General features: G+C 52.5%; 1 protein-coding gene across 2 annotated transcripts in view; it reads right to left on the minus strand.

The window, feature by feature from the left end:
* Nucleotides 1-7,667, minus strand: part of EEIG1 (estrogen-induced osteoclastogenesis regulator 1) — a 38,325-nt gene extending 30,658 nt beyond the window's left edge. For both annotated transcript variants that reach the window (XR_008200150.1, XM_052648808.1), the window contains exon 1: nucleotides 7,522-7,667. Coding sequence is in view for 1 of the 2 variants with exons in the window: in XM_052648808.1 (XP_052504768.1) it covers nucleotides 7,522-7,667 (146 nt within the window). In the remaining variant the exon portion in view is untranslated. The remainder of the gene's footprint in view (nucleotides 1-7,521) is intronic.
* Nucleotides 7,668-25,417: the final 17,750 nt, after the last annotated feature.

A 25,417-nucleotide genomic window follows, 5' to 3' on the forward strand; every position in this document is an offset into this window, starting at 1 on the left:
TGCATGCGAGAAGGATCCAGACTTCTGCCTTCCCCAGCGGCCTTCCAGGCGCCAGGCGTGCACCGCCATCCCTCTTGGCAGGTTTAGTCTGGTTTCAGCTGCCCCGTGCCTGGCCCTGTGCTGGGCAGGTAAGCCCTGATCTAGGAAGCCCTCCTTCCCCCTTCCTGAGCACCCCCTGCCCTGCTGGATGGAGGAGGAAGCCCAGACAAGGCTGTCGGCTGTGGTTACAGAGTCAGGGAGTAGTTGCCAAGGTCCAAGGGCAGATGCCGGGGCAGGGACCAGCCTCCACCTCCTCCCCACCTCGCTGGGAGCAGCCCCCGTCTCCACACCCAACACAACCCACCGGTGCCCCCAGCTGCCTCTCAATCGCAGCCTTTGAGCCCCAAGGCGGTGCCCAGCTGCCCAGCAGGCAGTGAGGGCTGCTCCTGACACATGCTGATACCCCTGGCACCAGGGTGGGGAGGGCCTGGGCTCAGGCAGCTGGCGGTGACTGGCACTTGGTCCATCACCATCAGCGCCCACGCTGGTTCAGGGCCAAGGGAGAAATGTCCCAGGCCCACGCCAGTGCCTGCCCTTGGCACGAGGCCCCAGGACTAGGATGCAACAGAGGCCATGCCAAGTCTGGGGCTGGAGCTAAGAGGCATGGCCCTCCAGGGTGCACAAGGCCAAAAGGGGGGCCAGGGAAGGCCTCTTGGGCTGAGCAGGAGTTCGGCCACGTAAAGCGGGGAAACGAAGTCTTAGGACAGGGCAGCTGTAGAAGCAAACAGCTAGAGGAGTCAGGCGGGGTGAAGCCAGGCCCCCCGGGGGCCTCCCACCCTCCTAGGGACCTTGGCACCGCCCCCCGCTGCCCTGGCCCTGGCAGAGTCTGCCCTCTACCTCAGGCGGGGAGCAATCTTCTGTCTTCCAGCGAGGGTCCCACAGCTGACTGTGCGGAGGGACCCCTCCCTCCTTCTGCACTTCCTGTGTAGAAGCCCCCACACCCCCCTAGCCCAGCCCAACCCAAGGGAGCACTCCAGCTCTCCCCGGCTTGGAGCCGAGCCCCCCAAGACAGAGCAGGTTCAAGCCAGCAAAGGCAAGAAAGTGCATAGACCCCACAATGGGGACCCTGAGTTCCAGCATGAGGCCCAGCTTCTTAGACACTCGGGAGCTCACCTGCTCCCAGCCCTCCGGAAGGAACTTCTCCCCACACCACCCCTAGAATCCTGAGACAGAGACAGCACCCCAGTCAGTCCTGGCCCCTAGGGCAGTTCCCCCGCCAGGGGGACAACTGAAGGTGGCTCCATCCAGCCCACTGCCTTGACTCAGCTGGGGACGAGCTGGGCCTCTGATGGGCATTATCTCACCGCGTCCTCCCAAGAACACTGCGGGCAGGCCCCAGCATCTCCTGAGGCCGGGGGCTGAGGCCCGTGCCCAAGGTCGAACGGGCGACAAGAAGCAGAGGAGGACGGGTATGTCCTCCCCAGGCCTGTGTCGGGGGGACAAGCCTCCAGCCCGACCAAACAGGCAGTGCGTCCGCCAGCAGGGCTCCTTCCTCCCCACTGTGGGCTGGCCACTCCCCACTGACATCTGGGCAGATGAGGGGGCAGATGGTTCCAGGCCTGCATCTGAGAGCTGTCTGTTCCAAGCCTGGGCACCAAAAGCAGCTCAGAGCAGAGGCTGAGGGTTTGCAACGACCGCCCCAAGCAGACTCCAAGGCCAGGCCACGGGCTGGGTGACTTTAGGCCTCACCAAGGCCACCAACGGCACAGTGTGCGACCTCATGGAGAGCCGGAAGGCTGGGGGCGGGGGGGACAGCCCTGGGGTCACAGAGCACACTGAGGCCCTGGGGGCAGGTCTGGTGTCCCCAGAACCCCCAGCACTTGCCAGGCCAGGTGGATAATGAAAAGTGAAAGCCCTTGTCCGCGGCCCACATCACTTCCAGGTCTCGTTCTAAGTGAATCTGACGTCTCTCCCCTGCTCAGACCTTCCGGGGCTGTGGGATGAGATGAGGATAAATCTATATTGGTTGCCATGGGTGATATACCGCTCATTTCAGCAGCAGGCTAGTGACTGCAGGGTCACCAGCCTGCACACACCGAGTCCCCAAGCTCCCAGGATCCATGGGCAGATACGCCAGCAGCCCAGGCAGGGCTTCCAGAACGCAAGTCAGAACTTCCAAGTACTGAGCAGGCAGAGTTTAAAGCCTCTCCAGGCCCTCAGACGCACAGTGTAGATGCTGCTGCGAATCCCGAGCCAGAGAGGTTCCCAGAACTGAGCTCAACGTGAGGAACAGGCCTCGGGGAACAGCCCTGGCTCCATGGGGCCCGATCACCTCAGGTCAGGGCTCTGCCACTGCCAGGCTGGCAGGCAGGCATGTGGCCGGGGTTGCCAGGGTGGCACCTGCCAATGGTGCGGCCAGCTGGCAGCAGGGGCCAGGCCCCGGGAGCAGACACCAAGGCCAGGCAACAGGCTGGCCGGCTTCAGGCCTCACCAAGCACACCAGCCGCAGTCTGACCCCAAGGGAGCCCACAACTGGCCTGATGCCACGACCTGGCTGCCAGCAAGACATCTTGCTACCAGTGCCTGCCTCCTCAGGCCCCAGCTTGCCCAAGGAAGGCCTCCCACAGGGGCCCTGGGGACCAGGCAGATCACCACCAGGGACCCAAGGGCGTGAGGAGGGGTCAGGAGGAGCCCAGAGCAGGCAGCCCACGGAAGAGGCAGCTTGGGCCAGATGCTGCCATGTGACACTGTCACCAGATGCACTGATTTAAAAGATTTTTTTTTTCCTTTTTATGCTGTCAAAATCTGTTAGATCCCTGTATAGGGCAACAAAACTCCAGAATAAGCTCCACGAGGACAAAGACCATGTCCAGCCTGGGGTGGGTGCCCAGTCAACATCTGTCAAGGAGACAGATGACTGAACAGAAAGGCTTCCCAAGTTGGTCCTGGGAGGACCCTTCCCAGGTGTGCCTGGCTGTGAAGTCTCTGTGAGGCCCCCAGATGCACTGCCCCTGACTCCCCTGCCGTGAGGAGCCCCCTGGGAGCCGGGCTCTCTGCTCCTGGTCACCTCTGGAAGCCCAGGTCCAAGAGGGTGCTCAGTAAATGCGGGAGTAGGGACCTGGGCCTGCCGGCCTCCTCCTCTGCCCTCCCCACCGGGTCTGTGAAAGGAAGTGGTGGCCCCGCCTACCTCGGGGTCCCATTGCACCCCCACATCCCTGTCCCCTTGGGCCCAAGAGACAGAACTGTGAGTCCATCTCCAGACAAAGATGTGTGGGAGAGCCGGCTGTGTGGGCCAGCAGGTTCGAGAGGCGTCTGCGGCCTTTTCCAAGCAGGGAGGGCAAGGCCCCGCCAAGCCCGAGGTGTTTGTGTAAAAGACCTGGCTTCCCCAGGCCCACAGCCTCCAGCTGCAGAGCTGACCTGCCCGAGGCTCTTCTTCAGACCCCTCCAAATCCCAAGCAACCCTCAGAGGGCTCCCATCCCGGCCTGCTCACGGCCAGGCCCATGGAAGGAAGGCAGTGTCCATCTTGTGAGCAGGCGTGCCCCCTTTCAAAAGGTTGCCCCAGTGAAAATCCCACTGAAGAAATCATTGAAAACTGAAAGCAGTCACAAAAGAAAGCACAGGGTGAGAGCCCGCCCAAGTCACATGTCTGTTTCTAGACAGCCTGGCATGAGGTCCAGAGCAGGAAGAGCCCCTGGTCTCTCCCTGGCCCAGGCTGCCCCTTCATGCAAGAGGGGCTCTGAGGCACCCGGGGCAGAGGTCAGGGCCAACCAGAGCTGTGCCGTGAGCTCCTCCTACAAGTTGACTCTGAATGGGTGACTTCTCTGCCCCCAGCCTCAGTCTCCCCATCCACTGGCTCAGGAGGCTCGCTTTGCCTGTCCCCTCCGCAGAGGCCTTGCTGTCCGGTAGATCCGCGCCTCACTCTCGTTCCCTCCCACCACCAGCCACGTGCACGGGGCAGGCTGCAGGCCCAGTGCCAGCCAGGCGCAGAGACCTCTCAGGATGTTTGGGATTCCTCTGGCCTGAAAGACAGATTGGCTCAAGGCTGGAAGCCTGTGCCTGGCCTGCCCTGGGGAGACCACGACCTGGCCCACGGCCTCCCAGCTCACAAGACTTGGCTGAGACGCGTCCCTCCTGGGACCCCTGGGAAAGCCTCCCAGATGCCATTCGGATGCATCTGCTTAGAAGGCCTCTGGGCAGAGACTCTGGCAAATGCCCATTGTGCCCCAGTGCCAGCCCGCGCCTGGCACTGAGTTCACAGCAACGACGTCGGCCCCAGCCCCACCTGCGGCCCCAAGGCCCCTTTTCCTCAGATCTCACCAGATTGAGCCCAGTGCCTCGAAGTGATCCCAATCTGGATTTCCCTGTTGCACCCAGCCCACGGGAAAGAACCTCCTTCCAAGGTCTGGGGACATCACACGGGCCTGCAGCTGCTTCTGGCCCTCAGCCACCAAGTCTAAATCACAGCTCTGCCAGTCCCCAGCTAGGTGATGCAGGTCTACCACTTTAGGTCTCCTGACCCCAATTTCCTCATCAGCTCAGGGGTGGGGTTTAAGGACTCAGCAGATCACACATTCTAGGTGTTTAGCGGGTCCCTGACGTCTCACAGTGCGCAATCGAAGGCAGCTTAAACCCTAATGATAAAATGGTTATTTGTGCAATTGCATTTCTAGCCAGGTGACCCCTCCGGATGGCCGAGAGGATTAACAGACACTCCGTGTGCAGAAACACTCGGCACGCAGCACGGAACCTGGTAATCGTGAGGATCACGGTTCATAAGGAGGCCTCAGAGAGGTGAGGCTGGCGAAACAGTGCAACGAGCCACCTGTTCTACCTGCTCAAACTGGGTCAGGCTGGAGCTGTGTACCCAGCTGTTGCCATGGCACTCAACACACAGGGAAACACGCTAAGCTAGGGGGGTGGTTGCTGCAGGAGTGGGGCCTCGGGCCTGCTTCGCTCAGACACCTCCCATGCTGCCACTACCCCCGCTGTCTGGACCACATCGGGGATTCCCGAGGTTGGGGCAGTACGCCGATCACCTAAGCAGGTCTCCTACCCCTGACCCTACCCCAACTTCAAAACAACGGGGCTTTGGCCCTCTGGGTGGGGTGGGGGGGCCCTGTGAGGAGGGGCTCCCAGGCTGCAGACCAACTGGAAGGGGAGTGGATGGGGTAAGAACCTAGGAACCCTCATCTCCTGGAAAAACACCAAAGCACCTCTAAGCAGCCTCGGGTCCCAACATGTCTGTTCCCTCCAGCCACGCTTGCCCAGCAGCGAACAGGTACCCAGAGCCCACTTTGTGCCTAGCTGTGTGGGGTTCAGTGCCAGCTCTTCCCTCCTCATCCCACTCAGCTTTCATCTAGGGTGAGAGTTGGCAACGGCTGTCGAGGCTCAGCCGGGTTTAGGGAATCCATGGCCTGTGGCCAAGAGGGAAGAAGGGGAGAGAGGGGAGAAATCCAGATGCTGCAGGCTGAGACCTGGAACTTTTCAGACTTTCCCGCATGAGGGGGCAGGTTTAGGGCAATGGAAAGGCTGACAGGTAGGGTGGCAGGGGCCCCAGGGCCTGGGAAGCCCAGCTGAGACTTTAGCCTGGGGCTGAATACTGACTCCTCAGTAGAATCCAAGACCCTGCCACCAACCCTCAGCTCAGATGATAGCCCCCGCACTGCTGACTCCAGCTGGTACCCCCAAGATCTAGGAGGGGCCTGAGGCCTGAACCCCTCTACCATAGTAACCCACAGCGGCTGCAATGATTTGCCTGGCCAGACGTGGTACATACATTATCCTTTCCCCATCACAACTGTAGTAGTGGGTATGACCTCCCATTTCACAGAAAAAGAAACTTAAGGCGCAAAGGTAGAACACGGTAGTGGCTAAAAGCACATCCTGAGTTTGAATCTGGCCCCTGCTGCCATAATGCAGGCAAATTACTCCTTCTCTGAGCCTCGGTTTCCACTTCTGTAAAATGGGAATAATTTTACAGGGCACCCCCCTGCCCACCAACCTCCACTCTGCTCCATGGCATAATCAAGGGGTTAAGTGAGAGGTACTAGTTAAACAGGGTGCAAAGGACCAATAACTTAACTTGCTGGTTCCTGGAATCAGAGAGGTTAGGTAACTTGCCCTAGGTAACCCAGCCAGTGAGGGGCCGACACCCCAGGCCCTAGCTCTGAGCATAGCCCTTTACCAGAAAGGTTGGGCTACTCTGTGTGTGGCCGGCGGGATCACAGGCTCTCACCCCCACAGCAAAGGGCAACCCTTGTCTGAATTCCTCAGATAAGCAGCTCCCAGCCCAAGCGAGTGAGCCCAAGTACACAGAGAAGGCACGCTCCACCCTGTTCCACACCGGAGATTCTTAAATCTGGGTTAGGCTATAGGCCTCCTCTCTCTCCTCCCAGCGGAACATTGGACCACCAGATTCATCCAATAGGTCTCCAAACAGGCCGAGTTTAGTCGACAACTGCCTCCTGTGGGGTCCCTGGCAGACAACTTACTTCCTCTTTTTGGGGCCTCAGTTTCTCCACCTCAAACAGGCAACCCCATCTCACAACTACGGGGCAGCCCCAGCTAACTGGGCTCACAAGGAGGCCTGAGGAGCCAAGGGGCACCCCAGCGAGGGGGCAGCCCAGCCAATGAATCACAGGCCCTGGGTCAGGCCCTGGACCTCGTTCTCTCTCTCTGCTGAAACTTCTCCACAACTGGGACTGAGAGACCAGTACTGGGCCCAGAAAGTGGCCGAGCTGAGACTCCAACTCCCATCTGTCACACTCCAGGATGATGTGACCCAGGGAGGGGGGTGGTGCTGGGCAGTGGGCGCAGCTTGGGAACTCGGGCCGCTCTCAGCAATGAGCTGGGCGGCTGGGACTGCAGGATGGGGAAGAACACAAAACTAAACTTGACCGAGCCTCTTTCTTTCAGCGAGGGCAGCAGCCTCCGTGACAAGGGCATTTGCAACGCAAAGCAGTCCAGCTCCAGCCAGAAGAGGACGGTCACTCAGAGGGGGCTGGGCGGGTCAAAATCCAGCCCCCACCCTCCAGCCAGACCCGGACTGCCCAGGGGCTGGACCTTCCCGGGCGTCAGGGAGTGCCAGGGAACCTGTGGCTGGCAAGGGCTCTAAATCATATGACAGCCTGAGCGGCCAGCTGGGTGCAAGATGCCCTGAAATACTCTCCCCTTCTCAGCCCTTCAAGGCCAAACTCTGCTGGGCTCTGCCTGCAAGTCTGCAGAATGGGCCTACTGTGGGCTGTGTGTGTTCAAGGCCTCGAGAAGGGGCTGAAAGAACAGACACCCGCCCCAGGTATCCATCTGGTCACCAGCAGGTGGGTGCCCCACACCCTGCCAGCTTCCCTCAGGCCCAGACCTCCCAGATCACTCAGTCCTGCCTTGTGCAAACCTGCCCCAGACACGCATAATCTCCAGGACTCCTCTGGGCCCCAAGAGGCATTTCCACACCTGCCAAGTGGCTAGAATTCGCTCCTCAAACCCCGCTTTGCACCCATCTTTGCGCCCACCCCGCACCCAGGCAAGACTGCTCGAGCTCCTACCTTGACGACAAGCTGACAAAGTCCCCGCCATCCAGCAGCCGGACCTTGCAGAAGAGAACCCCATTCACGAAGGGGACTGCAGTCAGCTCCTCCAGGGTGAAAGTGGTTTGGAATTTGAATTTCTTCTTCTTCATCAAGAAAGCCATGAGCGAGTTCCCTGAGTCTGAAGCCCCGAAGGCAAAAAAAAAAAAAAAAAAAAAAGCGGGGGGAGCCAGAAATCCCCAGGATTCTTTTTCCTACCACCACGCCCCCTCCTCAAAACACCAGAGCCGGATCCCGCCCAGATGGTGGCTGAGGCAGCAGAGAGGATGGGGAGCTGAGTCCGGAAGCCCCGGGTCCGAACGACCAGTCCAGTTCGCAGGCCGGCAGCCTTCACCCTCAGGGAGCTGGGGCTTGGACGGGTTCCGAGTGGCCGGGGGCTTCACCGGCCATGTAAACATTGGGGCATGGTCCAGGAGTCAAGGGCAGGGGTGGCGGGCGGCGCGCGAGCGGCCGTGCTGGCGGACAGCATCCCGAGAGCCGCGGTCCCCGGAGAGCTCACGCCGCGCGACCAGGCGCGGCGGGCGGACAGGTGAGACTGAAGGCGGCGGACGGCCCGGTTGAGGGCCGAGGGCGGCCCCGCCCCCGCCCCGCTGGCGGCCGGGGGTGGCGCCCACGCCGCGCCCACGCCCCCGCACCTGGGTGCCAGGCAGCGGCGCAGGTGAGTCCGGGGAGGCCGAGGGCACCCCCAGGGGGCGGTCGAGAGCGCTGCCGGGGGCGGGGGCGCCCCCTCTCTCCGGGAGGTGCTTCGGGGAGCTCCGGGCCGGGAACGTCCGGCCACGGCCCCCTCCCGGCGGGCAGCCGGCCGGGCTCCAGGCAGCAGGGGCGCCGCCTCCTCTTTGGTCCTGGGTCCCGCGCCGCGGTCCCTGGCGGAGCTGAGGCGCCCTTCCGGCCGGCCGGTGGCGCCCGCCTCACCCGCCGCCTCTGGCCCGCACCCCGCGAACAGGAGCGCTGCCGCCCGCGCTCCCGACGCCGCCTCCAGAGCCCGACGCTGCGCGGGGCCGCTGGGAGAATGCCGAGACCCCCGCGCGGCCGCCCGCGGAGCCTCCGCCGAGCGCGGGAGGGGCGGGGCGCCGGCGGCTCAGCCCGCCCACGATTGGGCCGCCCGGTGGGGCGGCTGCGGGGCTTGATTGGCGGATGGCGGCGTAGGGCGGGACTCGCGGGAGGCCGAGGCACATCGTGGCGCTCGGATTGGTCCGTCGGCCATCTGGGCCCGCCTCCTCGATCAGGGCGGAGCGGAGGGACTAGGAGAGGGGCCCTGAGAAGGCGGTGGGAGGTCGCGGGGCGGGAAGCCGCGACAGGCATGCAAGCTAGGAGGAGGGCGTGAGCAAATAAAAAAGGAGAAACAATGAAGAGAAATAAAATGACCCCCAGGACTGAAGTGGCCCTCCAGTGTCCTCCCAGACTTGAATTCGTTGACCACTAGATTAGGCCCGGAAGGTAGAGTCTCATTTTTCAGAAAACACACCCAGAGAGGTGGCCGGAACTAGACCATGAGCAGCTCTTTGGCTTCACATCCCTGGTTCTCAGCACCGAGGAGGGAAGTGCCTGCAAAGCCTTCGCCAAGGGGGTGAATTGAAGCAGTTCATCACGCAACCGGTGATAGAACCAGCTTCTCCCGTCCCAAGCTACTATCTAAGCATTTTGTTGTTGCTTAGCATCTTACCCAGTATGGCTGATCTCCCAGACTGCATTAACTGCCCTGGACGCAGAGACCACTTCGGGAGCTTTTTAGGTTCCAGGCCTTCCACACTGCAGTTCATTGATTCAGTCCCCAAATGTTCAGGGGCAATCTGCTGTGTGCCAGGCTGGCATTTAGGAGTGAGCCTGGTGGACCCGCCATCTCCAACCTTCCCAAGCTCAAGATCAGATGGAGAAGCAGACAGGGACCCAGGCAGAGACAAATCTGGTGAATAAGGACAGTGATCGGGGACATAGAGGGAACTGGGGAAGCTCAGTGCTGGCAGGAATGGAGAGGAAGGGGACTCAGAGAGAAGGCCTCACAAAGTTGTCCTAGCCACTGGCAGGATGCATTCCCTGAGTCAGGCAGGGCCCAGGCAGATGGAGCTTCAAGAGGCCTGGCAGCCAGAGAGTGCAGTGCCTGCAGAAAGCTGTGGGTACCTGCATGCTGCTCCACTGTGGCTCTTTGAGGGAGGCAGGGACAAGCGGTGGGGTGGGAAGGCCTGTAGAGGCTGGATCTAGCAAAGTCTTGTAGACCAGAGTAAGGAGGGGAGCCACACACACGTTTTAAGTGACCCAGACAGATTTGCTTTTTGTTGCAAGAAGTTTGCTCTGATTATAGAGAGTGTGGAAAAGAGATGATGGGAAACAGGGATGAGGGGCTTGTTGTGGCGATCCAGGCAAGAGGTGATGATAATGAACCACAGCACTGAGGGAAAACCGGGGTCTGAGAGGCATTCAAGAGACAGAGTCAAGTGGACTTGGGGATGAGTTAGGTTGGGAAATGTATCTCAGGACTCAGGTTTCTGATTTCTTCCTGATTCCCAGGTATAGCATGGTAGGCAGCCTCTACTTTTTTCCAGTTTGTCCTGTAATTTCAAAAACACTGCTAGCCAGATAGGAGAAAAATGATAACAGCAGCTCCCAGTACTATTATGTGCTCCCATTTACAGCCAGGGAAGTTGAGATCTGGAGAGTTTAAATTACTTGACTTGGGTCTTGACCCCAGAGCACAAGCTCTAGAGTGCTAAACTGTGCTGCCTGTGATGAGGTGGGAATTTCTTCACTAATCCTGGCTGGGCCCCTTTCACTGGGGAAGGACCTGTGGCTACCTGATCCCAGGAGGAGATTTCAGAGGAGAGAGCTCGTGAAGGATGTCCCTGGCTGACTTCTCATCTGTGACCGCGAGTAACCCCGGACTTCAACAGGAAGCGGGGTGGGTCTGGCTGCCAGACTTAGCTCCGGTAGGGTATTTATCTCTCTGCCGCATCGAGGCTGGGAACCCAGGAAGTTTCCTTTCCCTCGTTTCCCAGATGGGTCCTGGGACAGAGCTAGGCGCCAGGGCAGGATGCCGCATTTGGGGTGAGACAAACCTGAGTTAGTGTCCTGGCCCTGATGCATGTTAGTACTATGGCTTTGGTTTCAGACATCAGAGCTCAGGGGCTCTGAATAGAGAGGGGATTCAGTATGGGCTGGCTAGGACCGCTTGCCTGGTGCCAGCTGAGCAGGGGCTGAAATCTGGCAGGCACAACATTGACCACCAGTGTCACATACACTTTGGGTGTAGTTTTCCTGGTGCACAGGAAGGAACCCTGAAGGAGACACTTCAAACTTTCCCAACTCTGAGCCACAGTTTCTTTACCTATAAACTGGGAATAAGAATACCAACCTTTCCAGAATGTTGTGAGGACTTCAAGAGGCTGTGCCTGCAAAAGGCTCAGGCCTGGCAGGATGTGGGGCTCTGAGTGAGCAGTCAGCAGGGAGCTCCAGGCCAGTACTTCCTCGCTTCTCCAGCCCCCCAAATTCCCAGGTAGAACCTGTACTTCCTCCCTGAGGCCCTGACCGGATATGTAAGGAAACCAGTACCTAACAAGATAATTCAGACACGTAAGTGGTCTGGAGGACTTCCCTGGTGGTACAGTGGATAAGAACCCACAACTACTGAGACCACGTGCCTACAGCCTGTGCTCTGCAAGAGGAGAAACCACCGCAATGAAAAGTAGCCCCCGCTGGCCACAACTAGAGAAAGCCCACACGGCAACGAAGACCCAGAGCAGCCAAAAGTAATAAACAAATAAATAAACATTAAAACAAACAGAAGTGGTTTGGAGAAGGGCTCTCAGGGCACTGTGAGAGAGGATACACGGATTGGGAGTTGTCCTGATTTAGATGCAGTGGTCAAGGAAAGCCTCCGTGAGGCGTTATCTCAGCCCAGACCCCAAGCACAGGACGTTCTGGGAGCAGAGGCGGAGCTGGCATGCCTCCAGGACTCTGTGCCTGGAGGCCTTCCCTGGTGGCTCAGACGGTAGAGAATCTGCCTGGAATGTGGAAGACCCAGGTTCGATTCTTGGGTCAGGAAGATGCCCTGGAGAAGAAAATGGCTACCTGCTCCAGGATTCTTGCCTGGAGAATCCCATGGACAGAGGAGCCTGGAAGGGAGCACATAGAGGGAGGAGAGAGAGGCCTGGAGTCAGGCAGGAATCAGCTCACTTGAGACCTATGGGCCTGGAAGGAGTTTAGACTCCATTCTAAGCCCAAAAGGATACCACTGGAGGATATAAGCAGGTGGGTGACAAGATCCAAACACCTTTTTGAAAGTTCTTGCCAGTTTTTTCCATTTTTTGGAGAACAGATTGAACATCAGCAGGCAAGAATAGAGGCAGGCAGGTGAGGAGGCTGTTACAGCCATTCCAACGGGAAACTGGTGGCTCAGACCAGGGTGAAGCCAGAACGACGGGAAGAGAGAGGGAACTCCTGTGAAGCAGAGATAAAAGTTACTCACTAGAACTTTTTAATATTCCCAGGATTTTGAATTTGACTGAATGCCACCAGGTTCTTTAAGGCAGGAGTTATGTGAGCATATGGGCTTCGCTGGTGGCTGAGCAGTAAAGAATCCGCCTGCCAGTGCAGGAGACGCAAGAGATGCAGGTTTGATCCCTGGGTCAGAAGGATCCCCGGGAGTAGGAAATGACAACCCACCCCAGTACTCTTGCCTGGAAATTTCCATGGACACAACAGCCTGGCGGGATACAGTCCAGGGGGGGTCACAAACAGTCAGACATGACTGAACATGCATCTTTTTTTTATGTGTGCATAGAAAAGAACGGGGCTTCCCCAGTGGCTCAGCAAGTAAAGAGTCTGCTGGCAACACAGGTAACACAGGAGATGCGGGTTTGATCTCTGGGTCAGGAAGATCCCCTGGAGTAGGAAATGGCAACCCACTCCAGTACTGTTGCCTGCAAAATCCCGCAGACAGAGGAACCTGGTGGGCTACAGCATGGGGTTGCAAAAGAATCAGACATGACTGATAGACAAAACAACAGCAAGTGAGCAGAAGCACTGGGATAGGAGTGAAGAAGGAATACAGGGGAATGGGAGGAATTGCCCGGGGCATCGGCCTGTAGAACAGAAACACAGCTGGAGTAAGAGGTGTACCCTTAGAGAACCCCTACCTTTATCTGATGCTGGACAAACTCTTGTGATGATATTTTTCTTCTCTCTCATTACAGCATGAGCCTCACAGGGTCAGACACCTCACTCATGGTGTCCCCACATCCAGTTCATGGCCTGTCACGTGATAGACTCTCAGTAAATGGTTGCCTAAGGATGGGTTGCCATTTCCTTCTCCAAGGGATCTTCCCAACCCAGGGATCGAACCTGGGTCTCCTGCACTGCAGGCAGATTCTTTACCAACTGAGCTACAAGGGAAGCCCCAAGGAATTGATGCGTAGACAGATGCATGTATATATGATGTACGTGTGTATATTTGAATGCATGTGCATGTTCAGTTGCTTAGCTGTGTCTGACTCTTTTTCAACCCCACAGACTGCAGCCCACCAGGCTCCTCTGTCCATGGGATTTTCCAGGCAAGAGTACTGGAGTGAGTACAATCAAAAATGATTTCCTATTCCAGGGAATCTTCCCAACCCAGGGATCAAACCCATGTCTCTTGAGTCTCCTACACTGGCAGGTGGATTCTTTACCACCCAGCCACCTAGGAAGCCCCATATATGAATGGATAGCTACATGGATAGATGAGTAGATGGATGACTGAAGATTTAACCTTGTCACCTCATACTTTAAACTCCTCAGTGTCGTCAATAACTATCAAAATTCAATGTGCACAAGTCCATTTTCAGTAAGTTGCCCAGGTATTCCCTTGGTGGTCCAATGGCTAAGACTCTAGGCTCCTATTACAGGGTGCCTGGGTTCTATCCCTGGTCAGGAAATAAGATACCACATGCTGCAACTAAAGATCCCAAGTGCCATGACTAAGACCCAGCACAGTAAAATAAATAAATAAAAATAAATATTAAAAAAATAGTTACCCAAAGCAATACTCACACATGCATTCAATTAGATGTGCAAGATGGGCTTGCACCCTTATATATTACACAAAAATATTGGAAGCAACCTGATGTCTGGCAGTAGGAAGAGGGAGGTCTTGAGGGAAGGTAATGTATTTTGTGCTTTGCTCCATCCTCAGCTTCTGGGACAATGCCTGGTACCCAGTATGGTTAAATACATACATATTTGTGGAATGAAGGGAAGCCTCATCAATGAAATGCTCTCAGCTGTTGAGAAGGAGATGTGTGTGCCAGAGGGGGAGATACCCACTCTATTGTGGCAAAGCAAACACAGAGGATGTGTTTGTAAAGCTATGTAAAGGATCAGTTTACTTTTGTCAGGAAAAATGGACATATTTATGGGGCTTTCCAGGCGGTGCAGTGGTAAAGAATCCACCTGCCAATGCAGGAGATGCAAGAGAATGGGTTCGATCCCTGGGTCAGGAAGATCCCCTGGGGTAGGAAATGCCAACCAACTTAAATACTCTTGCCTGGAAAATTCCACAGACAGAGGAGCCTGGTGGGCTATAGTCCATGGGGTCAAAAAGAGTTGGACATGACTGAGCACGCACCTTGTTTCTTATGTGTGCTAGAAAAGAATGGGGCTTCCCTGATGAGTCAGCAGGTAAAGGATCTGCCTACAACACAGGTGACCCAGGAGACAAGGGTTCAATCTCTGGGTCGGGAAGATGCCCTGGAGGAGGGCATGGCAACCCACTCCAGTATCCTTGCCTGGAGGATCCCACAGACAGAGGAGCCTGGTGGGCTATAGTCCACGGTGTCCCATAGAGTTGGACACAACTGAGCGACTGACCACAGCACGGAAAAGAATCTCGAAGGATACACTGAATTGTTATCAGAAGCTTCCACCTAAGGCGAGTGTTTGGAAAATGTTTATTTTAATGAATATTCTGGGATATTGTGTTTTTTTGTAATAGGATAGATTTATTTTATAATTTAATACTGTATAATTAAAAGGATATTAGTTTTTATAAGGATATTAACAGAAAGCCTTCCATGCTTCTCCATCATGGTCTGGATAAAGTCAAAATTTCTTAGAAAAAAATAAAGTTTCTTAGCCAGGCATTCAGGTCCCTCTGGAATCAACTGCTCAGCCTTTCCCTGCCTGCCCCTCTCGGGCCCCTTGTAGCTCTGCCCAAAGTTCCTGACCTTGTCCTCTTCCCCAACTGGTGACAGCTACTATTAGTAAGTGTCAGGTTTCAGCTCAAGCCTCCTCCCTCACCCCATTCCCCCACATCAGGCACAGTACTCTCTCCCTGCTCTGTGCTCCCAAGTTACCAACCTGTATACAGAGAAAATGAGGGCTCTGTCTTCTGTTTTCCATCACAACAACTGGTGCCTACTTGGCACTCATTGAAAGGGAGGTAGGAGGGCAGAAGGAAAAAAGTAAGGAGCAAAAAAAAAGAAGATGAAAGGAAGAAAGAAAGGGGAAACTGAGGTTGGGGTGGAAAATGTCACTTGTCCAAATCACCCCAAGGGCATCTGCCCAGCTGGCTTGCTCTCTCGGTCACCTGACAGCCAGCGTGGAGTGCCACGCCAAGCCATTTTCCCAGTGCTGCTTGCCAAGGGCAGTCGGTGCTGATTCACCGGTGACTGGGCTCCAATTATTTGCAGAACCGGAATGGCAGCTGAGCCACCCCAGCAGCTGACCAGGGGTGTATCGATTCATGTTACGCTCCTTGCTAATATCTGAGCCAGTCACAGAAAAAGATAAAGGCCCCAGAGAAGTCACCCATGGTGATCTGTCCTACTTAAACCTCCCACGTCCAAGTCCACAAGTCCCCCCTGTTGATCAGCCAACTCTGTCCTTCCCAAACCAAGCCTGACCATCAGTCACGGAGAGTAGTCATGGTTCAGAACATGAGATCTGGAGTCAGGCGGCCCTGGGTTCCACCCCAAGGATTACTGAGTCAAAGGGTATTTGCATATTTGCTGTTGAGAGATGCTGTCAAACTGCCAAAAAGGCTGGGCCCATTTATACTCTCATCAGTAGTATAAGACAGTGCCCATTCCATACTTTCTCCATCTTTACCAATCTGTTTGGAAAACAAAACAAAAAACCCTCTACTATTGTGCTTGCCTTTCTTTCACTAGCATCTTTTCCTTTTTTTTTTTTTTTCACTTTGAATTTCTGTAAATTGCCTGACTATGTCCTCTGTTCATTTTAAAAAATCGGAGTCATCTTTTCATTATTTATTTGTAGTAGCTTATTATATATTATGGATATCAACCTCTATTATATATGTTAAAGTATTACTTCCACTTCATCAGTGGTCGTTGAACTTTGTGGTGTCTGTCTCACAGCAGCTCTTACCAAATCCCAGTTAAGAGATAAGAATCAACCTACTTCAGTGGAGAGAGCACTGAATTAGGAGCCAGGAGCCCGGGTTTTGAGTTCCACGCCGGTCACTGATTCACTGTATGACTTTGAACGAGTCCCTGACCCCTCTTTCACTATCTGCTAAATAAGAGCCTTGATTTAAGTGGTCTCTGTAGATCCATCCACCTCCACAGTCTGTGCTCTGTGTGCTCAGTGGCTCAGTAATGTCTAACCCCATGGACTGTACCCTGCCAGGATCCTCTGTCCATGAAACTTTCCAGGCAAGCATACCAGAACAGATTGCCATTTCCTACCCCAGGGGATCTTCCCCACCCAGAGATCTAACCCATATCTCTTGCATCTCCCACATTACAGATGGATTCTTTAATACTGTGCCACCTAGGAAGCCCCTCCATGGTCTAGACAAGCCCTATTAATAGAACTTTCTGCAATGATGAAAATGTTCTGTCTCTATTCAGTGTGCTAACCACTAGGCGCATGTGGCCACTGAGCACTTAAAAATGTGGCTAATGTGACTGAGAAATTGAATTTTAAACTCTATTTAAGTTAAACATTTAAATAGCCACAGGTGGCTAGTGACTACCATATTACACGGTACAATTCTGGATGGTTTAGGTCCCCCACTTCTGAGTAAGCTCTGTGTGTGTGTGTGTGTGTGTGTGTGTGTGTGTGTGTGTGTGTGTATTAGTCACTTAGTGGTGTCCAACTCTTTGTGACTTCATGGACTGTAGCCCGCCAGGCTCCTCTGTCCATTTTGTCCAAGAATTTTGGAGCGGGCTGCCATTCCCTCCTCCAGGGGATCTTCCCGACCCAGGGACTGAACCTGGGTCTCCTGCATTGCAGGCAGATTCTTTACCATCTGAGCCATGGGGGAAGCCCCTGAGTAAGCTGTAATACTGTGGTGTTGGAGAAGACTCTTGAGAGCCCCTTGGACTGCAAGGAGATCCAACCTGTCCATCCTAAAGAAATCAGTCCCGAATATTCATTGGAAGGACTAATGCTGAAGCTGAAACTTCAATACTTTGGCACCTGATGCGACGAACTGACTCCTTGGAAAAGACTCTGATGCTGGGAAAGATTGAAGGCAGGAGGAGAAGGGGACGACAGAGGATGATATGGCTAGATGGCATCACCGACTCGATGGACATGAGTTTTAGCAAGCTTTGGGAGTTGGTGATGAACAGAGAGGCCTGGCATGCTACAGTCCATGGGGTCACAAAGAGTTGGACATGACTGAGTGACTGAACTGAACTGAAGCTGTAATATAGCAGCTTAATTAAGGCAGCAGTGACGAGTCCTTGTGTGACCTGGGGCAGGTCACTCAACATCTCTAAGTCTTGGTTTTCCCATCTGTCCAGTGGGGCCAGAGCAGTCCCTGACTCCTGGGGTTTGGGGGCAGATTTGATTAGTGAGTATGTGAAGGCCAAGGCCCAGTGACTGACCCGACACTGTGGAAAGTCAGGCCACATTCCCAGGTTGAAACATGAGAGCCTTCCCAGCAGCTGGGCCTCATGTCCACTGTGTTCAGAGACCCATGAGTGGTCTTCCCCAGAGCTGCCCATCTTCCCCCACAGCTTCAAGACCAGGCTTATATTCTTAAACCAGGACTTCGGCTCCCATCAGCCCTCAGCCCAGGATTCTAGATTGCTGATGGGACAGTCCAAACTTCAGCCTGTGTTCCCAGCTCTGGGCACTGGCCCTGCCCTTGCGGTAATGTCATTAATACAACCTGCAGGTGAAGCCAGCAGCCTTGCCACCTTCGCCCTCTGTCTGCCCCCGGCCCCAGTCTTCCAAGGTCTGCCAAGCACTTCATTGATTCATTTTTCATTCACAGACATTTATCACACCATCTGCTCTGTGACTGTGGCCCAGGCGATGAGAGCTGTGGTACACCTGGGGTCAGAAGGAGTCGAGGGAGCAGTGAGAACCTAGAGGGGCCCAACCTGGTGCGTGTGATGAGGGCAGACTTTCGTAAGGAAGTGGCATGTTAGCCTGAGTCCAAGCAATGGATAGAAGTCAGCCAGAGCAGAGGAGAGTTGGTGGAGAGGAAATTGTAAACTGAGATAGGCATCCAGGATCTATGCGAGGCCAGGGGAGGGCTAGAAAGGTATGCAGGAGGACCTTGCAGGCCATGTTGATGATGGTGTATTGTGCTTTATGCTAAAGGTAATGGGGAGCCTAGAAGATTTTAGAGAAAGGATGATGTGATTATTTCAGGCCAGTTCCCCACATGGACAGTAAGATTCAGGAATTTGGGGAGTTTCTTGGTGGTCCAGTGTTAGGACTCCATGCTTTCACTGCCAAAGGCCTGAATTCAGTCCCTGGTTGGGGAACTAAGATCCTACAAGGGGCACAGCTGGGAAAAAAAAAAGAAAGAAAGAAAGGAATTTAGCCTCTTTAACTTTTCCTTCTCTGCCTGCCACATGTATCTCAAGATGTGTCATGAACACACAGTTCCTGGGGCCTTCCTTTTGTTTTAAGTGACCTGGGTTCAAATCCCAGCCCTATTGCTTCCAGTAAGTTATTAACCACTTTCAGTGTCCTCACCCATAAAACAAAGATAATGACACCTTTGCGCAGTTACACAAACCATGAGGGGAAAGTGTATGGCACAGAGCCACCCTGGAAATGGAGTCCAGTTGAATTCCTTCTGTGCAAAGTCAAATCGAAGCCACAGACGGGGCCTCTGGGGGTTTCCTAAAGGGCAGGCAGAAGTCCCATTTCTGGGATGTGTTGCCGAGGCCTTTCTCAGGAAGCCTGACCATGTGGAGGTGACCTCAAAGGGGAACTCTGGAGCTAGATTTTGTCTTCTGAGCCTTTTCAGACCCCCAACCAGCAGGCCAGGCATCAGCAGGTGGCCCCTGAGCTTATATAACCGGTCAAGAGTCCAACACCTCTCACCCGGTGATCGGAGCCGTGTTTACTGAGAAGAGGTGTTCCCAGGTCACTTCCCTGTCCTCCTAGGTGCCTCTTAGGTATGTGCACAGCCCTTTAGCCCTTGCTGAGTTCTGCTTCTTTTCTGATTTCTTAGTCACAGTGCTCGGTGCTACTGTCAGCAACAACTGTTTTTTACTTTCATGTAATTTTATTATTTGTTTTTGGCTGGGCTGGGTGTTCATTGCCGTGTGGGGTTTTCTCTAGTTGTGGCAAGTAGAATCTACTCTCTGGTTGCAGTGCTCGGTGCTCTGGGCTGCTCCTTGTGGTGGCTTCTCTTTGGGGGAGCACGGGCTCTAGGGCACGCAGCCTTCACTAGTTGCAGTTCTCGGGCTTACTGGCTCCAGGGCATGTGGGATCTTCCCTGACCAAGGATCAAACCCATGTCTCCTACAGTGGCAGGTAGATTCTTTACCACTGAGCCACCAGAGAAGCCCAACAACTATTTTTAAAAATGAAAATATAGTTGATTTACAATGTTGTGTTAATTTCTGCTATACAGCAAAGTGATTCAGTTATATATATATATATATATATATATATATATATTCTTTTCTATATAATAATATCTAGAGATCTCTTCAAGAAAATTAGAGATACCAAGGAAACATTTCATGCAAAGATGGGCCCAATAAAGGACAGAAATGATATGGACCTAACAGAAGCAGAAGATATTAAGAAGAAGTGGCAAGACTATACAGAAGAACTCTACAAAAAAGATCTTCATGACCCAGATAACCACAATGGTGTGATCACTCACCTAGAGCCAGACATCCTGGAACGTGAAGTCAAGTGGACCTTAGGGAGCATCACTACAAACAAAGCTAGTGGAGGTGATGGAATTCCAGTTGAGCTATTTCAAATCCTGAAAGATGATGCTGTGAAAGTGCTGCACTCAATATGCCAGCAAATTTGGAAAACTCAGCAGTGGCCACAGGACTGGAAAAGGTCAGTTTTCATTCCAATCCCAAAGAAAGGCAATGCCAAAGAATGTTCAAACTACCACACAATTGTACTCATCTCACATGCTAGCAAAGTAATGCTCAAAATTCTTCAAGCCAGGCTTCAACAGCAAGTGAACTGTGAACTTCCAGATGTTCAAGCTGGATTTAGAAAAGGCAGAGGAACCAGAGATCAAATTTCCAACATCTGCTGGATCATAGAAAAAGCAGGAGAATACCAGAAAAACATCTACTTCTGTTTCATTGATTACACTGAAGCCTTTGACTGTGTAGATCAGAACAAACTGTGGAAAATTCTTCAAGAGATGGGAATACCAGACCACCTTACCTACCTCCTGAGAAATCTGTATGCAGGTCAAGAAGCAGCAGTTAGAAGCGGACATGGAACAACAGACTGGTTCCAAATTGGGAAAGGAGTAGTACATCAAGCCTGTATATTGTCACTCTGCTTATTTAACTTCTATGCAGAGTACATCATGTGAAATGCCAGGCTGGATGAAGCACAAGCTGGAATCTAGATTGCCAGGGGAAATATCAATAAACTCAGATACTCAGGTGACACCACCCTTATGCCAAGAAAGTGAAGAAGAACTAAAGAGCCTCTTCATGAAAGTGAAAGAGGAGAGTGAAAAAGTTGGCTTAAAGCTCAACATTCAAAAAACTATAATCATGGCATCCAATCCCATCACTTCATGGCAAATGGATGGGGAAACAATGGAAAGAGTGACAGACTTTATTTCTATGGGCTCCAAAATCACTGCAGATGGTGACTGTGGCCATGAAATTAAAAGACGTTTGCTCCTTGGAAGAAAAGCTATGACAAACCTAGACAACATATTAAAAAGCAGAGACATCACTTTGCCAACAAAGGTCCTTCTAGTCAAAGCTATGGTATGGATGTGAGAGTTGGACTATAAAGAAAGCTGAGTGCCAAAGAATTGATGCTTTTGAACTGTGTTGTTGGAGAAAACTCTTGAGAGTCCCTTGCACTGCAAGGCAATCCAACCAGTCAACCCTCAAGGAAATCAGTCCTGAATATTCATTGGAAGGGCTGATGTTGAAGCTGAAACTCCGAAACGTTGGCCACCAGATGCAAAGAACTGACTCCTTGGAAAAGACCCTGATGCTGGGAAAGACTGAAGGCAGGGGGAGAAGGGGATGACAGAGGATGAGATGGTTGGATGGCATTACCGACTTGATGAACATGAGTTTGAGCAAGCTCCGGGAGTTGCTGATGGACCGGGAAGCCTGGCATGCTGCAGTCCATGGGGTCGCAAAGAATCGGACACAACTGAGCGATTGAACTGAACTGATTCTTTTTTATATATTCTTCTCCATTATGGTTTATCATAGGAAACTGAATATAGTTCCCTGTGCTATACAGTGGGACTTTGTTAGTTATCCATTCAATACATAATGATAGCTATTATTTTTTTTATTGGAGTATAATTTCTTTACAAGGTCCTGTTAGTTTCTGCTGTACAGCAAAGTAAGTCAGCTATATGTATATATATCCCCTCCCTCTGGGACCTCCCTTCCACCTCACCTCTGTCCCACCCCTCTAGGTCATGACAGAGCACCAAACTGAGCTCCCTGTGCTACAGAGCAGGTCCCCAGTAGCTATCTGTTCCTTTTAAATGTGAAGATCATCAGTCCTATCATTTAATGATGAGGCACTGGGGGATCAGAGAGGGACAGGGGCTGCAGCAGGGACCATGGTGTGAGTTCCAGACTCCTTCAGTCAACAGCTCTGCGACCTGGAGCCAGTTGCTTGAAAACTCTGAACCTCAGTTTTTACAGCTGTAAAATGGGTTCAGCGACCATAATTACCTCAGGAAATTCTTTTAAGGATTCTACAAGATAGTAATGTACACAAATTACCTGGCAGAAGGGACACACTAGTCAAATATTAGCTATTGGACTGGCCAAAAAGTTCTTGAATTTCATAAGATGTTATGAAATATCACCAAAGATTAACATCACACCATTCTGTAACCTGTCCCTTCTACTCAACTTACTGTGAAAGTCTTTCCAGGGATAGTGAGGAATTCAGTGCTTAGAATTTTCTAATGCATCCCAAACTTCTAACTGAGAACTGGGAATCCTGAATTTTTTCTCCTGGTTGGATGTAGGGCCCCACCCTCCCAGACCTTGGTCCCCACTTCCCACTTGTAGAACAACAGGGGAGTGGGGTAGACCCTGTTCTCTGATTCTGCATTTGAGAACTACAGCCCCCAGGCCCCACCCCTCACCTTTCCCTTCCTTCCTTCCTTCAATAAATACCTCCCAGGGTCCAAATTCCAACTCTGTCACTAGTTGGCTATGTAACCTTAGACAAGTTATGTAACCTCTGTATGCGTCTGTTTCCTGACCTCTAAAATGGAAATAAATTACCTATTTATTTACCAGGGATGTTATTAGTAATGAATGAGTAGATTTTTGTAAAGTGCTTAGAATAGTGCCTATTCAACCAGATCAAAAACCGAGTGTCCTGTGCCATTCACCGACGTAAGCACAAGTGCGAACAATCAGAAAAGAGGCATGATCTCAGTGCGGTTTTGTTGGCAGGGAGGATTGAAATCAACGCGGTGATGTATCCCCAGTGACACAGCCCCAAGGCAGGGCAGTGTTGACCCGTCTCTGGCAAGGGGGTTGGCCTTCAAGGAGGCCCTGATACTCTGATGCTGTCGTTTCTCTTTGTCTAGATAACAGCTTCTAGGTATTGACCTCACCCTGGGGGAACATGCCTGGGGCTAAGCCCTGTGCTCCTAAGCCAATTTAGGAGCACCTAATTTAGGTGCTCCTATCCCCGCACCTAAATTAATGTGTTGAAACCCTACCCCCCAGCATGATGGTATTTGACAGTGGGGCTTTTGGAAGTAATTGGGTCATGAGGGTGGAGTCCCCATAAAAAGGATTAGTGCCCTTATACAAGAGACCCTAGAGAGCTCCCCTACCCCATGCACACTATGTGAGGACACAAGAAGACAGGCCCTCAACAGACACAGAATCTGCCAGTACCTTGATCTTGGACTTTCCTGCTTTCAGAACTGTGAGAAATACATTTCTGTTGCTTGTAAAACACCCAGTCTGTGATATTTTGTTAGAACAAGAACAAACAGTCATTATTCCCATTTCAGGAAAGAGTTTCCGTCCATTCTCCCTCCTGGGCCAAGCACATAACAGGAGGCCAGTGAATCAGTGTCGAAGGAAAGAAAGGGCCTTCCCGGGTGGTCCAATGGCTAAGACTCTGCACTCCCAACTCATGGGGCCTGGGTTCCCTCCCTGGTCAGGGAACTAGATCCCACATGCTGCAGCTAAGAATTCGAGCACTGCAACTAAGGATCACACGTGCTGCAACTAAGACCTGGTGCAGTCAGAGCAGTAAATAAATAAAAAGAGATATTTTAAAAAGGCCGCTACTGACAGTAATCCTTTCAGGGGCAAGCATCACAACAGGGCTCAGGGGCCCTTTTGCGGGGAACTCCATCATATGTGCTTGTGGTCACCATACAGGGCTCAGCAGGAACACCCTCTAGATGGTGCCTCTGACACTGGCCTGTCCTCCTCCGCATCATCACAGCTGAAACTTCCCCAAACCTTAGTATGTGCCCCAAGCACTGATCTAAGATCTTCAGCATATGAACTCTCTCAGTCTTCACAAGCCCATGAGATATGTCCCATTTCACAGGTGAAGAAACTGAGGCACAGATAGGTAACGTTATGCCCAGGGTCACATGGATAATCAATGATGGGGCTGACTTCAAATCCAGGCAGTCTGGACCCTGGGCCTCAGCTCTTCACCACTGTGCTATCCAAACTTTCTCTTTCTCTTTTAATCACTGTTCTGCTGATTTCAAATGTAGCACATGCTCTGCAACAGGTTGAAACTAGAAATCAATGGCAGAAGGAAAACTAGAAAATTCACAAGTACGTGGAAATTAAACAACACACTCTTAAGCACTCAATGAGTCAAAGAAGAAACCTCAAGGGAAATGAGAAAATATCTTGAGAACAAATGAAAACAAAAACAACATACCAAAATTTATGGGATGGCATGCAAGGAAAGCAGTACTAAGAGAGAAAGTTACAGTAGCCAATTCTTACATTAAAAAAGAAAGATCTAGGACTTCCCTGGTGGCCCAGGGGGTTAGGAATCCACCTACTAGTGCAGAGAGCATGGGTTCCGTCCCTGGTCCAGAAAGTTTCCACACACTGCAGGCTTCCACAACTACTGAAGCCTGTGTACCCTAGAGACTGTTTTCTGCAACAAAAGAAGCTACCGCAATGAGTAGCCTTTGCACCACAAGCAGAGAAAGTCCGTGTGCAGCAACGAAGACCCAACACAGCCAAAAGTAAATACATAAATGAATAAATTAAAAAGAAAGAAACAAAGAAAGAAAGATCTCAGGGAGTTCCAGTGGTTAGGACTTGGTGTTTTTACTGCAGGGGCCCAGGTTTGATCCCTGATCGGGGAACTAGGATCCCGCAGACCACGTGGACAAAACCATGAAAAAGATCTCAAAACAAAAGTAGCACACTCATCTTTGAAAAATTCAAGCATTGCATAATTTTATGCTCTAGAAACCGAAAGTTTAAAGAATGACAGTCCCCCTTCCCAGAGGTGACCTCTGTTCAGACACTCCCTGACTCTGTTCAGGGAGCTTCATTGCAGTTTGTCATTTGGGCATCTTAAAAAAAGGGGGGGGAATAATTCAATACACATTGTTTTGTCATTTCCAAGTTGTTTTGTTTTGTTTTACCTAAAAGCGACTCTTAGAGGCTGCCTCTTGCTGGAATATTCTCTTCAGGGGCTACAGCTGTCCCTAGTGAGGACATCCACAGCAGATTTAGCCAGTTCCATCCAAGCTTCTCTGTCCGTGGGATTCTCCAGGCAAGAACACTAGCTGCTGCTGCTAAGTCGCTTCAGTCGTGTCCAGCTCTGTGCGACCCCATAGACGGTAGCCCACCAGGCTCCCCTGTCCCTGGGATTCTCCAGGCAAGAACACTGGAGTGAGTTGCCATTTCCTTCTCCAGTGCATGAAAGTGAAGAGTGAACGTGAAGTTGCTCAGTCGTGTCCGACTCTTAGCGACCCCATGGACTGCAGCCTACCACTAGAGTGGGTGTCATTTCCTTCTCCAGGGGATCTTCTGGACCCAGGGGTTGAACCCACATCTCCTGCATTGCAGGTGGATTCTTTACTGTCTGAGTCACCAGGGAAGCCCACATGAGGACATGCCTGCAGTGCTTGCAGTTTTTAACTACTTCAAGCCACTGCAGTGAGCACCCTTGTAAATGCTCCTTGTGTGCTGGTAGATCTCAGGGGGATAATTTCCAGAAGTGGACTCTCTGGGCCAAAGGTCAAGAGCATTTTGTTTTATATTTATTTATTTAGCTGTGTTGGGTCTTAGTTGTGGCATCCATGATCTTTTTGTTGTTGCTCTTGTTGTGGCCTGTGGGATCTAGTTCCCTAACCAGAGCTCAAACCCAGCCCCCTGCACTGGGAGCTCAGAGTCTTAGCCATTCCACCATGAGGGAAGTCCCTCAAGAGCATTTTAAACATTCCCTTCAG

The sequence above is a fragment of the Budorcas taxicolor genome, chromosome 11 (assembly GCF_023091745.1).
Source record: "Budorcas taxicolor isolate Tak-1 chromosome 11, Takin1.1, whole genome shotgun sequence".
In the NCBI taxonomy this organism is placed as follows: Eukaryota; Metazoa; Chordata; class Mammalia; order Artiodactyla; family Bovidae; genus Budorcas; species Budorcas taxicolor.